Consider the following 13,261-nt stretch of genomic DNA (forward strand, 5'->3'; position numbering starts at 1 on the left):
TCCCTTCGTTTAAAAAAAAAAGTGAAGCCACTGTATTATCCAATAGTCGTGGTTATTAAACATTCAGATTGCCGATGAATTCCCAGGCCCCCACCTTTTCCGGCAATGTTATCACAGAATAACTAGAATTAATTATCCCAGAGATGATGATAATGGTGCCAATGAATTTATCCTAATTAAATGTTCTCTCGTGAAGAAAGGGCTGGAATTTAGATCAATAACGATTTAATTTTATTCTTGAATCTTTCAGGAACACTCCGTTCTTCCAACAACAATAACGCGAGGCATAGTTGTGTGTCTTTGGGACGACTGAGCAATATCTTTATCAACTTTCTGTTCACAGTTTGCCTAATCCTCTACTCCACGAAGCCCAGGTTTTATGAGGAAAGCTTGGCATGTGCATAAGTTTTGAAGATTCACGAGTTGGTGTTTGCCACCCTTTCCGCATGTGTATTTGCCCTGAGTTTGGCTAACATGGAAGAATAGTTCCATCCTATTGAGATGCAACCCTTCTTAGAGGAGCAGGGACTTTTAAGAAACACCTGGAAGCATAGTTTTTCATCCGGTGGCTTGGAATTCCTATAGATAGGAGTGACACTCGTGTAAGAGTGTCGCACACACACAGGAGTAATACACACACACAGGAAGGAGTGACACACCGGTAGATGAGACGAGAGAGAGATAATTAGAAGAATATATTTATTCTATTAAATCTCACTCCTATTTTTCCATGTGATTATTCCTAATCCCTTCCATGGCATCGGTCATGACGAGAAGACAATACATGAACATCACCAGCTAGACTAGCAGGCCTCATTCCCGAGTGCATCTAACTATTTCCAAAGGCAGCTGTTTCCACCGGAGCCAAGCGATCCAAGCCCTGTGCTCAGTCCGGGTCGCCCAGCCTTTTCCCTGCGCTCAGGGCGCGGTGCACTCGTCCAGGTCAGGGCGCCACTCCCGGAGCCCCGCGCGGGTACAGCAGGAAGCCAGTGAAGACGCTGTCGTCGTCCGCGCTGCAGTGGACACCGGTCCCTTCCAGCCACACCTGGTCCCCGGCGCCCAGGCTCAGCAGCGTGAGGAGCGAGGCCCGCTGGAGGCCCTGGCGCTGGGCTGCCGGTCTAGACGCAGCCGGCCCGGCCCTGCGGGCCACCAGGCGGACGCAGGCAGGCCGGCCGCGCACGGCCACGGGGTAGGAGAAGACGTAGACCCCGGGCACGCTGCAGTTGAACCTGCCGGTGGCGGGACTGTAGTCCCCGGGATCGTTGTGGAGGACCCCGTCGAATCTGATGGGGACGTTGGCGGGAGGGAACGGCTTGGATAAAACTGCGCTGAACGCAGACCGGGGCGCGAGGGGCCGCTCGCCCATGGAGCCCTTGAAGCCCCGCGCCCCCTTCTTCCCGGGGGGGCCCCGGGCCCCTTTGATCCCAGGCTCACCCTTGGGCCCCGCGGGTCCCCTGGCGCCCGGGGAGCCCAGCTCGCCTCGGTCGCCCTTGGCGCCCGTTGGACCCGCAGCCCCGGGCCGGCCGGCTGGGCCTCTTTGGCCTGGGAGTCCCGCGTCTCCTTTGCTCCCCTTCTCTCCTCGGGGCCCCGGCTCGCCCTGCTGCCCCGGCCCCCCGCTCTGCCCGGGGGCGCCGCCCGCGCCCGGGGGCCCCGGGTCGCCCTTCTCGCCCTTGGCGCCCCGCGCACCCTGTGCTCCCGGCTCCCCGCGCGCGCCCGGGGCGCCCACCGCCCCCGGGGCCCCCGGGTCGCCCTTGGTGCCATCCCCACTCGCGGCCCCCGGGAGGCCCGGCTCTCCTCTCTCTCCCGCCGGCCCCGCGCTGCCCTTCTCGCCTCGGGGGCCGGGTGCACCTGCCGGGAAGGAGAAAACCGGGGCTCAGGGCGCTGCACACTGTGGACCAGGCCGCAGCCCCCGCCGCCAGCTCACGGCCCGGCCTGCGACCCTGACCCCAGCTCCATAAATGGAGCCTCAGTGACCCGCACAAAAAGGAGCGGGGGGGGGGGGGGGGGGACATGGATCAGCTGCAAAGTACATTCCTAAAAAGCCCAAAACCCTGAGTCCAAAACCCAGTACTACCAATAGCAATGATACTGACGATGATGATGATGATCATGATCATAATGATGATGATGATACAGAAACTACTAACTAGGACCCAGACACCCTGCCATTAAACGCAATTAGCAATTGATAACCTGTCATCATCTCAAAAGGGGTAAAGTTGATGCTTCCACGAAAACAAGATCTCGTATTCAGAACCCATCTATTCAGTGCTCCTCTTTTTGTTAAATTTTAAGATGATGAAGAATATTAGAAGGCTGGGGTGTAGAGAGCCAGCCTGGCGAACTTGGGGCCTCTACATCCAACCCCCAGTGCCGCCAATCCATCCATCCACCCAGGGTTATGAGGACTATGGTCTGCGCAAATTCAAAGCCCTACGGGCACCGAAGTTGAAGAGTGGAAATATTCAGGCCTTGTCGCCTGAACATCTGGATCAAAGAAGAAACGTTGCCTGATCTCTGAACAACTAGACCCACTTGTATTGTCCACTAGCTACCTAAGGAATGGTGGGGCTTTCTCTCCATCACACCGTGCAAGCAGGAAGAGGATAGGAGGATTTGCTGCAGCGCCACCGCGCGCAGTGCATGTGTTGGGTGTGTTACCTTGTTCCCCAGGCTTTCCTGGGTATCCTGGAACTCCACTTGCTCCTGGGTCCCCACGTTCTCCTTTGAGTCCTAAAATGGTAGCAAGATCCATGTTTTTACCGATTAGGACATAGCTAACCCTTCCCACAGCCATGTCACATTCCGGTGTTTCTTTTACCCAAGTTATTTCAAAAAAGAAAATACTGTGCCTCTGTACAGTACCTTTACAATACAAAAAAAATAAAAAAGGAAAGAAAATAGTGTGCAAAAATGGATTCATAGAGAGTCGGGAGTATTTCATTCTTACTCATGGTAAACCATTTCAAGGAGATTTGGAAAGAATGCCAATCCTTCTGTCTCTGCCTGTGGCTACTCACGGCACTCACTGAGTTCACAGCACCTCCCATGCTGGGTGTGTGAGCACTTATGTTTTTACTATTATGAATTTTGATGGTAGTTACAATGTCTTTTTTTTTCGTATGCCCCACGTGCCCGAAAAATAATGCCATACACGATACAAATTTAAACACCGAATATAATATTCTACAATTGAGACAAAAATCTCAATTGGCTGAAACTAGTCATTAAAACTCATCCAGGAATGGAAATTTTTCCTTGGCATAAGAGCATCAAAGGAAAGTCAATTTGCATTACATGTTGGAACATTTTTTTCGTACTCTGCTCGGACGAATTACAGCACTGTGAGAAATTGTATTTGAAAAACAATGAAAGCACTGGAATTTCACTTATTTGCTATATTTCCATTAAATGGATTCTTAAATCGAGCTTGACTAAAAGCTAATCCTGTGACAAAGCAGCTGTCCTGTTGCAGACTTAATTGTCAGTGGCAGTAGCAATAATAACAATAGATCATTGCATTTAGAATTTACTGTGCACCCAGTATTTTCCCAATATCTTAACATTTTTAGTGTAGTTTGTATTTAATAAAATTTGCACTTGATGTTAATATCAACAGTTAGATAGCAAGGAAGCTCATATAACAGCATATTTCATCAATTGGAACATTTGAATTTAGCAACTTTTATCACCCCCTCCCCTTCCAAATGTTTGTTCTTTATATTTTTGTTTTGATTTGTTGTGCTGGTCCTGGGGCTTGCACTCAGGGCCTAGGCACTGTCCCCGGACTTTTTTGCTCAAAGCTAGATCCCTGCCACTTGAGACACAGCTCCACTTCTGGCTTTTGGGTGAGTAATTGGACATAAGAGTCTCTAAATCTTCCTGCCCAGGCTGGCTTTGAACCTCAGTTCTAAGATCTCAGCCTCCTGAGTAGCTAAGATTACAGGCATGAGTCACTCGCACCTGACAGGCTGGCAGTATTATCATTGCTTTTTAATCACAGAATAAATTGAAGTATGAAAAATATTTACCTTGTGCATGAACGTGACTGCATACAGCCTTCCTGGGAATCAATTTTTCCAAGGTATAATAAGATTAACTTGTGTGTATCTGTGTGTGTGAGAGAGAGAGAAAAAGAGAGAGAGAGAGAGAGAGAGAGAGAGAGAGAGAGCACGCACCAGTCCCAAGGCTTGAACTCAGAGCCTGTGCACTGTCCCTGAGCTTTTCTGTTCAAGAATAACACTGTAACACTTACACTGCAGTTCTACTTCCGCATTTCTGTGGGGTGGTGGGAAACATATTGGAGATAAGAGTCTCAGGGACTTTTCTGCCCAGACTGGCTTCTAACCCCATTCCTCAGATCTCAGCTTCCTGAGTAGCTAGGATTACAGGCATGAGCCATCAAAACCCAGCTATGATTAACATCTTTTTCAACATTTTTTTGGGGTCCAGTCGTGGGGCCTGAACTCTGGGCCTGGGCACTGTCCCTCAGCTCTTCAGCTCAAGGCTAGCGCTCTACCACTTGAGCCACAGCGCCACTTCCGGCTTTTTTCTTTTTGCTTATGTGGTGCTGAGGAATTGAACCCAGGGCCTTGAGCATCAAGGCAAGCGCTCTACCACTGAGCCACCTTCCCAGCCCTTTTTCAACATTTTTGTCTGGGTAAAAAAGATCCTAAGTCACTAAAAGTGATAACAAAAAAATAGGCTCTCCCCAATTTCACAAGACCAACTAAAGAAATTCCACTGGTCACTTGTCAGTTTTCTAAGTAGCTAGCTGTTCTCTTAACACTCCACATAAAATATAAAATTTGGAACTTTACCTATTACACCATCAGGAAACTAGATAAAAGTATTTTAATGTAAATACTTGTTCAAAAGGTTTTCAATTCACCATCTATTTATGAGCTAAATGCATCTTGATCAATTTCACCCCTCCCATCATCCTCCCCTACCATATGGATGTATTTTGAAAGGTACAAACTCTAACTAGAAGTGAAGGACCAATACTATTTTCGCTCTGTCAGTAATCAAATGTGAACTATCAGCTGGGAGCTGCTGGCTTGCACCTGTAATCCTAGCTATTCGGGAGGCAGAGATCTGAGGATCGCAGTTCTAATCCAGCCCAGGCAGGAAAGTCTGTGAAGCTTTCACCTCCAATTGCCCACCTGAAGACAGGAAGTGGAACTGTAACTCAAAATGGTAGAGTGCTAGCCTTGAGCAAAAAAAAAAAAAAAAATTCAGTGACAACACCCAGGCCCTGAGTTCAAGCTCCACATCCAACAACAACAAAAAAAGTTAATCTTCACCTGCAGAGTAATTTTTTTTTCTGTCAACCTCATTTAAGGAGTTTAATTGCTTGTACAGAATTTACTCAGTCAAGAGAAGTGATGAATCAGAACTCAGTCATTCAACCCAGTGTTTTCTTTCATTCTTTTCTTTTCTTTCTTTTGTCCCTTTTATTTAACTTTCAGCCTTAACTACAAGTGCAAGCTAAGTCTGGAAGTAAAGTAAGAATTACCACTTTCCCCAGACCGGCTGAATGAATTTCTACTTTTGATCCCTCTTCAAAGAATCTTCTTAAGAACCTCATCTCATGATGGCTCCTGGTATTTTCTTCGACTTCCAGAAGTCTGGCTTCCAACACATATGAATCACTGGGGAGGCTCAGCCTTCATCTGTATTTCACAGGGTTTTCTGCTCACATCATTTAGTCACAAAAGGATTAAATGTTTCCATGAATGGAAATTGCATAATGGACAAGTGTGAAGCGGCTGGCTCTTTCTTGGCTTACCATTTTTGGAGCAATTATTTCACACTGAATATGAAGCCGAGATGGCAGGTGAGATATTGATGATATTAAGTCTCTGTTGAAAACACTGAATTTGATGGACAGATGGCATTTCTACCCATGTCAGTATTCACTGTCCTGTGAACCTCTAACCCTCCTTCAGTACCTTCTAGCACTGACACAGAGGGCTTTCCTGGGACACAAATCCTCCTTACTGATATTCCTCTGGAATTACAGGATTTCTGAGCTGGAAAAGATCTATGAAAGCCCTCATTGCTACAAATCTTCTTTGATAATAAACAAGATAGAGATAAATGGCAGGTCTATTTTCCTCAACTTCCAGGCAACCTGAAGGGATGAGTCCAAAGTCACTATTGTAAGCTTGATGTGTTCACTTTAATCCAATTCTCTGCCTACCACTGACACTGCCTTTGATTTCAGGGTGAGCCGAAGGATATGTCAAATTCATCTCAGCAAGCAGTCTTCCTACTTAAACAGTATTCGAGAGGATTGCTTGGTCTAGTTAGTTCTATCTAGTATGAAAATAATGTGTAAGAGCCTGTTTGGTTTACTTAGAGGAGGACCCTTCTCCAGAGACTATATCTTGTGGTTTGAAGTCCCTGGCTCAGAAGGTTGTAAAGGGATGGAAAAGATATGCATGAGTCTGTGTGAGTGTGTGCCTGTGTGTGTGTGTGTGTGTGTGTGTGAGAGAGAGAGAGAGAGAGAGAGAGAGAGAGAGAGAGAGAGAAAGAGAAAAGAGAGAAAGAGAGAGGGAGAGAGGGAGGGAGGGAGAGAGAGAGAGAGGGAGGGAGGGAGGGAGAGGGGCCTATCGCTGTTTAATTTTCCCAATTGGCATTTAGAAAGTTAATCATTTATATGAAATCAACTCCTAATATGCTTTGGTCAATTCTTTCTAGTTTTTAAAGATGGACTTATTTTTGAGAATCTAGGTATTTACTTAGCAAATCACTTTCCTTAAAAATGATTATATATACCAGGCACTGGTAGCTCATGCCTGTAATCCTAGTTACGGAGGAGGCTGAGATCTGAAGATCAAGGGTCAAAGCCAGCCAGGGCATGAAAGTCCATGAGACTCTTATCTCCAATTAATCACAAAATTATTTTTTAAAGCCGGAAGTAGAGCTGCAGCTCAGGTGGTAAAGAGTAACCCCTGAGCTAAAAAGCTGAGAGACAGCGCCCAAGCCCTGAATTCAAGCCCCAAGACTGGTACATGTGGACACACATACACATACACACACACACACACACACACACACACACACACACACACACACACACACACTGATGGTGTAGAAATCCCTTAAGCATGGACATGAGATGAATTACCTACCCTTCTCTCCTTTCTGGCCTTTTGAGCCTTGGGGCCCACCAATTCCTGGTGGTCCTGCGACCCCCGTATCACCTGCCTCCCCTTTAGAGCCTAAAAATGGGGTTTTAAAAACCATCAGATTAGAAAAAAAATCATCTTTTGAAATTCATTAGTTCACAGCAGTCATTTCATTGTCACCTCTAGCTGTCAAGGTCCTAATGATAAAACCTGGTGACGATACACTCTCCCACAGTTGTAAGGGCAATATTTTCGCCTGCTTCGCAGTGCTGTAGTACCTGAGGAGATAACTTGAGGCCATTAGTACTTGTCACTGTGTTCGTAGCAGAGATCCAATGATTCGGGGAGAGGCACTACATCAAACAAGAAGAAAATGATTATCTGACACTTCCTCACCTAGGAGCCAGCCTTTCGGCTTGGAAGTCAAAGCACACTACTTAACGCTTTTAGATTTCCCGATGGCTAGCTGATTCACTGATTCAGAGTCTCTCTTCTGAGACCTCCTGTACACCACGCCAACCAGCCAGGTACAGGGAAGCAGCTGTCAGCCTGTCAGCAACCCCTGCCCCAGGAGCTAAGAGTCTACTGATGGTCAGCATTCAACAAATAACCCCAGGACCAGGCTCTAGTGAATGATTCAAAGAACAACAGGAAAACCTGCATGGTGAGTTACAGTTAAAATCTTAACTAGCGGGGCGCTAGTGGCTCACACCTGTAATCCTAGCTACTCAGGAGGCTGAGATCTGAGGATCGCGGTTCAAAGCCAGCCCGGGCAGGAGAGACCGTGAGACTCCTATCTCCAATAAACCACCAGAAAACCGGAAGTGGCGCTGTAGCTCAAGTGGTAGAGCGCTCGCCTTGAGCTGAAGAGCTGAGGGACAGCGCCCAGGCCCAGAGTTCAAGCCCCACGACCGACAAAAAAAAAATCTTAACTAATGTATATGTATCGAATCAGAAGATACTCTCCAAGAATGTGGCACTAGGCAAAGCTTTAATAAATGACCTGAGATTTCCTGAAGCAAGAAATGAAGAAGCAATGACACCCAGAAAGATGAGTGTAGAATAGACCAGGGTGTTTTTAAACAACTAGAGGAAACCATGAGGCAGGCTGGGGCTGAGGGGGTGGAGGGGGGCCCAAGGGAAGGAGGAGGGACACACTTGGGCATTCTTGTTCATTCAAGCAATCCAACTTCCTGCCAGTCCACGTGGGGCCCCACAGGGACCCTAAACTAAGACAATAATTCTTTCTTCAACTCCCAGCCCTATTTGGAACATAAGAATTACTTCCCAGTTGGAACAATTTTAGGCTAGTTTCATTGAAAGTTAACCATACCTGTAAACACGCTAGATGAAATTCGAAACTTCAGTCTTAATTATTACAATTAAGATGGATGGAATGGAGAAAATTACATCCACCAGAATTCCTCTTTGCAAGTATGCTGTATTTATTTGAAAGAGAACCTTTAATTAGGTGCTTGATATGGAGGCTGAGGCTGTAGGCAGACTCAGATAATGGAAGGCCCATGTCTGAAAGGGGGAATTTCATGAAGGGGAGGGTAGCCCGTCTGGAAATATCACGGTAAATTTCCTTTGTGCAATCATCATGTATTCACAAACATAGGAAAAATTACTGTTAAAGGGGTTACCTAGCAAGATACTCAGTTCAGTAAATAAATAAACCAATACCTAGGTGTGGATTCATCCATACCCTCAGAAGGCACTAATGCATTCATTTAGCTATTCAAACAGAAATTAAAACTTTTTCTTTCTCTCAATCACCTTTTCTCCTGTTTCTGAGGCTGGATACTATAAATATAGGAAATGAGATGGAGAAAAGGAGACAAGAGATACAGTAGCAAATTTTTAAATTCTAAGAAATAAAGAAAATCTAAAATATATAGGGGGAAAATCACTGCTATGTTTGTGTGTGTGTGTGTGTGTGTGTTTTTCAACACTATGTTTTTCAACACAATATATTAGAGAAAAATGAATTAGACTACACAGATTTATATCTAAAAACATGAATTATAATGAATTTAATATTACATTTGGAGAAGAAGGAGAGAAGGAGAAGAAGGAGAGAAGAAGAAGGAGGAGGAGGAGGAGGAGGAGGGAGAGGAAGGGTAGGGGGAGGAGGAAGAGGGGGAGAGGTAGGGGGGAGGAGGGGAGAGGGAGGGAGAGGAGGGGAGGAGTGGGGAGATTGGAACAAAGAACAAGATAATCCTTCACATTTCACTGTGCTATGCCTCCTCCCCAGAAGCTTTGAGGTGAGCAAATTTGACTGTGATCTCTTTGTGTGTGTGTGAGAGAGAGAGAGAAAGAGACAGAGACAGAGACAGAGACTGAGGATTGAACTCAGGGCCTCATGCATGCTAGTCAACTGCTCTACCACTTAAGCCATTCTCCAACCCTTTAGTTCTTTTCATTTTCCCTCTGAGATAGGGTCTCTTGCTATTTTTCCTTGGGCTGGTCTCACACCAGTGATCCTCTTGCCTTTGTCTCCTGAGTAGGAGATTACAGATGTGTGCCATCATGCCTCATCTAGATTTACCAAACACTGCCTGAAGTGCAGTCAAGTTACTAGGTGAGACATGACCATATTTTTATCATTTTTATAAAGATCAGAACCAATGTGCTTCTCAACTATTCCTGACATGTGTAAAAATGTAGAAGTCTAAGTTTAAATAGAATATTACTTTTGCTAGCTATTAGATGCACCTCACATTTTCATTTCAAAACTTGATAGAGCAAGACTAGCAACTTTTAAATGTAGCTCATATACAATGTTTACGGTATGTAAATGTGTGGTCATAGGACCAAGGACTGAAAAATTAAAAGAAATTAAAACAGTAGATTGGAGTAAGGTTTCTTTCTTTTTCCCTTTTCCCTTTCTCTTTTTCCCTTTCAGGTTTTTACTGGATTTCTAATGAGAAACAGAGACAAAGAGAGGAAAAAGTGATGTCTTTTAAAAATATGAGTAGGGAAAAAAAAATATGAGTAGGGGCTGGGAAGGTGGCTCAGTGGTAGAGTGCTTGCCTTACATGCATGAGGCCCTGGGTTCAATTTCTCAGTACCACATAAGCAGAAAAGGCTGGAAGTGGTGCTGTGGCTCAAGTGGTAGAGCACTAGCCTTGAGCTGAAGAGCCCAGGCCCAGGCCCCATGACTGACATATATATATATTAGTAAATCTGGAACAAATCTCTCTATGAATACCAAAAACAATGTCCTGTCATTTCAGGCTCAGCATATCCTAGAAGATAGGCCCACTCTCCTACTATGGGTACGTAAAAACATAAAAGTAGTTTATTGAAGCCGGGCACTGGTAGCTCATGCTTGTAATACTAGCTACTAAGGAGGCTGAGAACCAAAGAACCCAGTTCAAAGCCAGCCCAGGTAGGAAAGTTCATGAGACTCCAAGTAACCACCAAAAAGCCAGAAGTAGAGCTATAGTTTAAGTGGTAGAACACTAGCCTTGAGCAAAAATAGCTCAGGGACAACACCTAGGTCCTGAATTCAAGCCTCAGGACGAGACAATAGACAGACAGACAGATAGATAGATAGATAGATAGATAGATAGATAGATAGATAGATAGATAGATAGATAGATAGATAGATACTGACCATTTGTTCAGTCAGCACATCGAGTTCTTGTAGGAACTATTGCATTAGCAGTTCTATGAAGTAGATATCATTTACCGTGTTAGAAAATGAGAACGAAAGAAGTAATGAAGCTTTCCCTAAGCTAGTAATAGATCCAATGTTCTTTGCTCTGGAACATGCTGCTCCAAGAAAGAACCACTCAGACTAAGACCCATGAACTCCCCAGCAAGTCTCAAAACATTTGTTACAGAGGAAAGGCTGAACTCCATATGTTTATCATTTGTATAAAGATCAACCACTGCGGCAAATCTACCCCTGGGTTCAACCAACGTCTGGGTGTTTGAGACTCCACAGCCTTAGGAGAGAGTTGAATGAGCAGCTGGGTGTCGTGGACCAGGCCTCTGGGTTTTTCAGCCGCACACAGCTTGCCAGACAATAAAACTGAGCGAAGCTCTGGTCAAAATGACTTTTCCCATCTCATTACAGTTTCAGTATTATGTTAGCAACCCTGAAATCTAATGCCCCAGGCCACTGTGCATTCTTTTTATGCCTTAATCCAATTCTGCATAAATGCTGAGTGAATTTCTCGAAGGATCCTGCAGTGGGATGAGATGAATCAAACGATTAGTAACAATGCCTAATTACTGATCTTATGACTAAATTCATCAGACAAGACACAGCAAGCATGTGTGTGTGTGTGTGTGTGTGTGTGTGTGTGTGTGTGCGTGCGTGCGCACGCTTAGGATGGTAAATTTGAAAATTACATTCTAATTTTTATTTTGACTGCTCTACTAGATGACATGCAAAAGTCAAAAATTTGAAATAAAACAGTAGATTCATTATATATGCATTAAAGACATCTGAATTCTTGTGCGTAGATGTGCTATCCTGGAGCTTGGACTAAGAGCCTGGGTGCTGTCCCTGAGCTCTTTCATTCAAGGCTAGCATTCTACCACTTGAGCCACGGCTCTACTCCCAACTTTTTGGTGGTTCGTTAGAGATAAGAGCCTCACAGACTTTCCTTGTCTGGGCTGGCTTTGAACCACAATCCTCAGATCTCAGCCTCTTGAGTAGTAAGGGTTACAGGTGTGAGCCACCTGCACCCAGCTTGACATGTGAATTTTGTGAACTATATAACCACAGCAATCTATGGAGATAACTGCAAGACAAAGGCACCATTTTGATCTAAACTCTATCCAAGACTTCCTTGTCTACCGTACAGACTTGTAATTCTAACCACATATACTCAAAAAATAAAAATAAAAGTCCATCAGTTAGCATCTATTTTACCAAGCAATAGACCCTTTTTTAATTGACCCTTTTTAAATCAGCCTTCAATGAAAATATTATACTAATAATAAATGTGTGAATCTTGAGGAAGGACAGTACCAGAGTCGAGTGTGTAGCCCCAGACTTTGGAATCTAATGCATACTGACCAGTGATGGACACGTCCACTCATATCTGTGCCCCCCCCCCGTTTGGCAGACGCCACCAGCATACCTGTAGCCACTGTCCTCTGGGACTGTGGCTGTGATTGTTCAAAATGTTATCATATTTATTTTAATCTTAATACTTATTAATAACACACATAAGGGCCACCTGGGCCCATACCCAGTCATGAGCGTGACAATGACACCCTTGAAGCAGTTCCACCCCTCCACCCACCTCTCCAAGGCTGCACAGGGGAGAAAAGAGGGCCCTGGATATTTTCAAATACCTGGATTTCCAGTCTTCCCGGGTTCTCCTTTCTGCCCAGTGACAGGTGAGCAGCAGTGACAGCAATTCCAGAGGAAATCAGCTGGGTCCGGAGTGACGTTTGCAAAGGGAAAGGGCGTAGTGGAGGCCCAGGGCGAGCCCAGGGTAGAAGGGGCGATGGTGGGCTCAGCCACTCCAGCAGGGTTGGTGGGGGGGAGTTCCTCTTCCCCCTGAGCAGGACCCCTGGTTGGCTTCGGGCCCTTGGGGAACTCTTTTCCCTCAGATATCTTCATAAATTTGGCATGTGGTGTGGTCTTCGCTATTGTGTCCATACCAGCAATAACCAAAACCATTAAAATGGTGCAAAGCCAAGAACACACAGACATTTTCGATGCTGGAAGGAAGATAGAATAGGAAAATACACGCAAATTACTTGAGGTCCTAATGAAACCACCAAATGACATAAATGCATGATTATATGAGAAAAATAAGTAAACCATAATCGTGAACAGGATGCATAATATAGAATGATATATTGTGGGTGTTATTTTAAATGTTAAGTGTGTACTTGAATCCTAACCGAATATTTTAGATACCTAAAGTATTTCTTATAAGGATCACTTTGCTTCCGCTCTCCTTCCTGCTTGCTTTTTCCATGTAACATGCTCTAAAATGGTGCTCTCAATCATTCCAATGATCTTGCCAAATAGCAAACATGATCTATGATAAATGCAACATGACTTAATAGCTCCTATGCCCTGTGGAAAACAAATATGTATAATTTCCTGACTGACCTCACTCCGATTTATAGGAATCAAATACATTTGT

General features: G+C 45.0%; 1 protein-coding gene across 1 annotated transcript; it reads right to left on the bottom strand.

The window, feature by feature from the left end:
• Positions 1-943: 943 nt before the first annotated feature.
• Otol1 (otolin 1) lies at positions 944-12,819 on the bottom strand. Its single transcript, XM_042678821.1, has 4 exons — positions 12,456-12,819; positions 7,140-7,229; positions 2,662-2,733; positions 944-1,848 (listed from the first exon to the last, which is right to left on the bottom strand). Exons 1-4 carry the CDS (start codon positions 12,817-12,819, stop codon positions 944-946), a joined length of 1,431 nt encoding a protein of 476 aa, XP_042534755.1.
• Positions 12,820-13,261: the final 442 nt, after the last annotated feature.

The sequence above is a fragment of the Dipodomys spectabilis genome, unplaced genomic scaffold, assembly GCF_019054845.1.
Source record: "Dipodomys spectabilis isolate Male_0828 unplaced genomic scaffold, ASM1905484v1 ptg000050l, whole genome shotgun sequence".
Lineage (NCBI taxonomy): Eukaryota > Metazoa > Chordata > Mammalia > Rodentia > Heteromyidae > Dipodomys > Dipodomys spectabilis.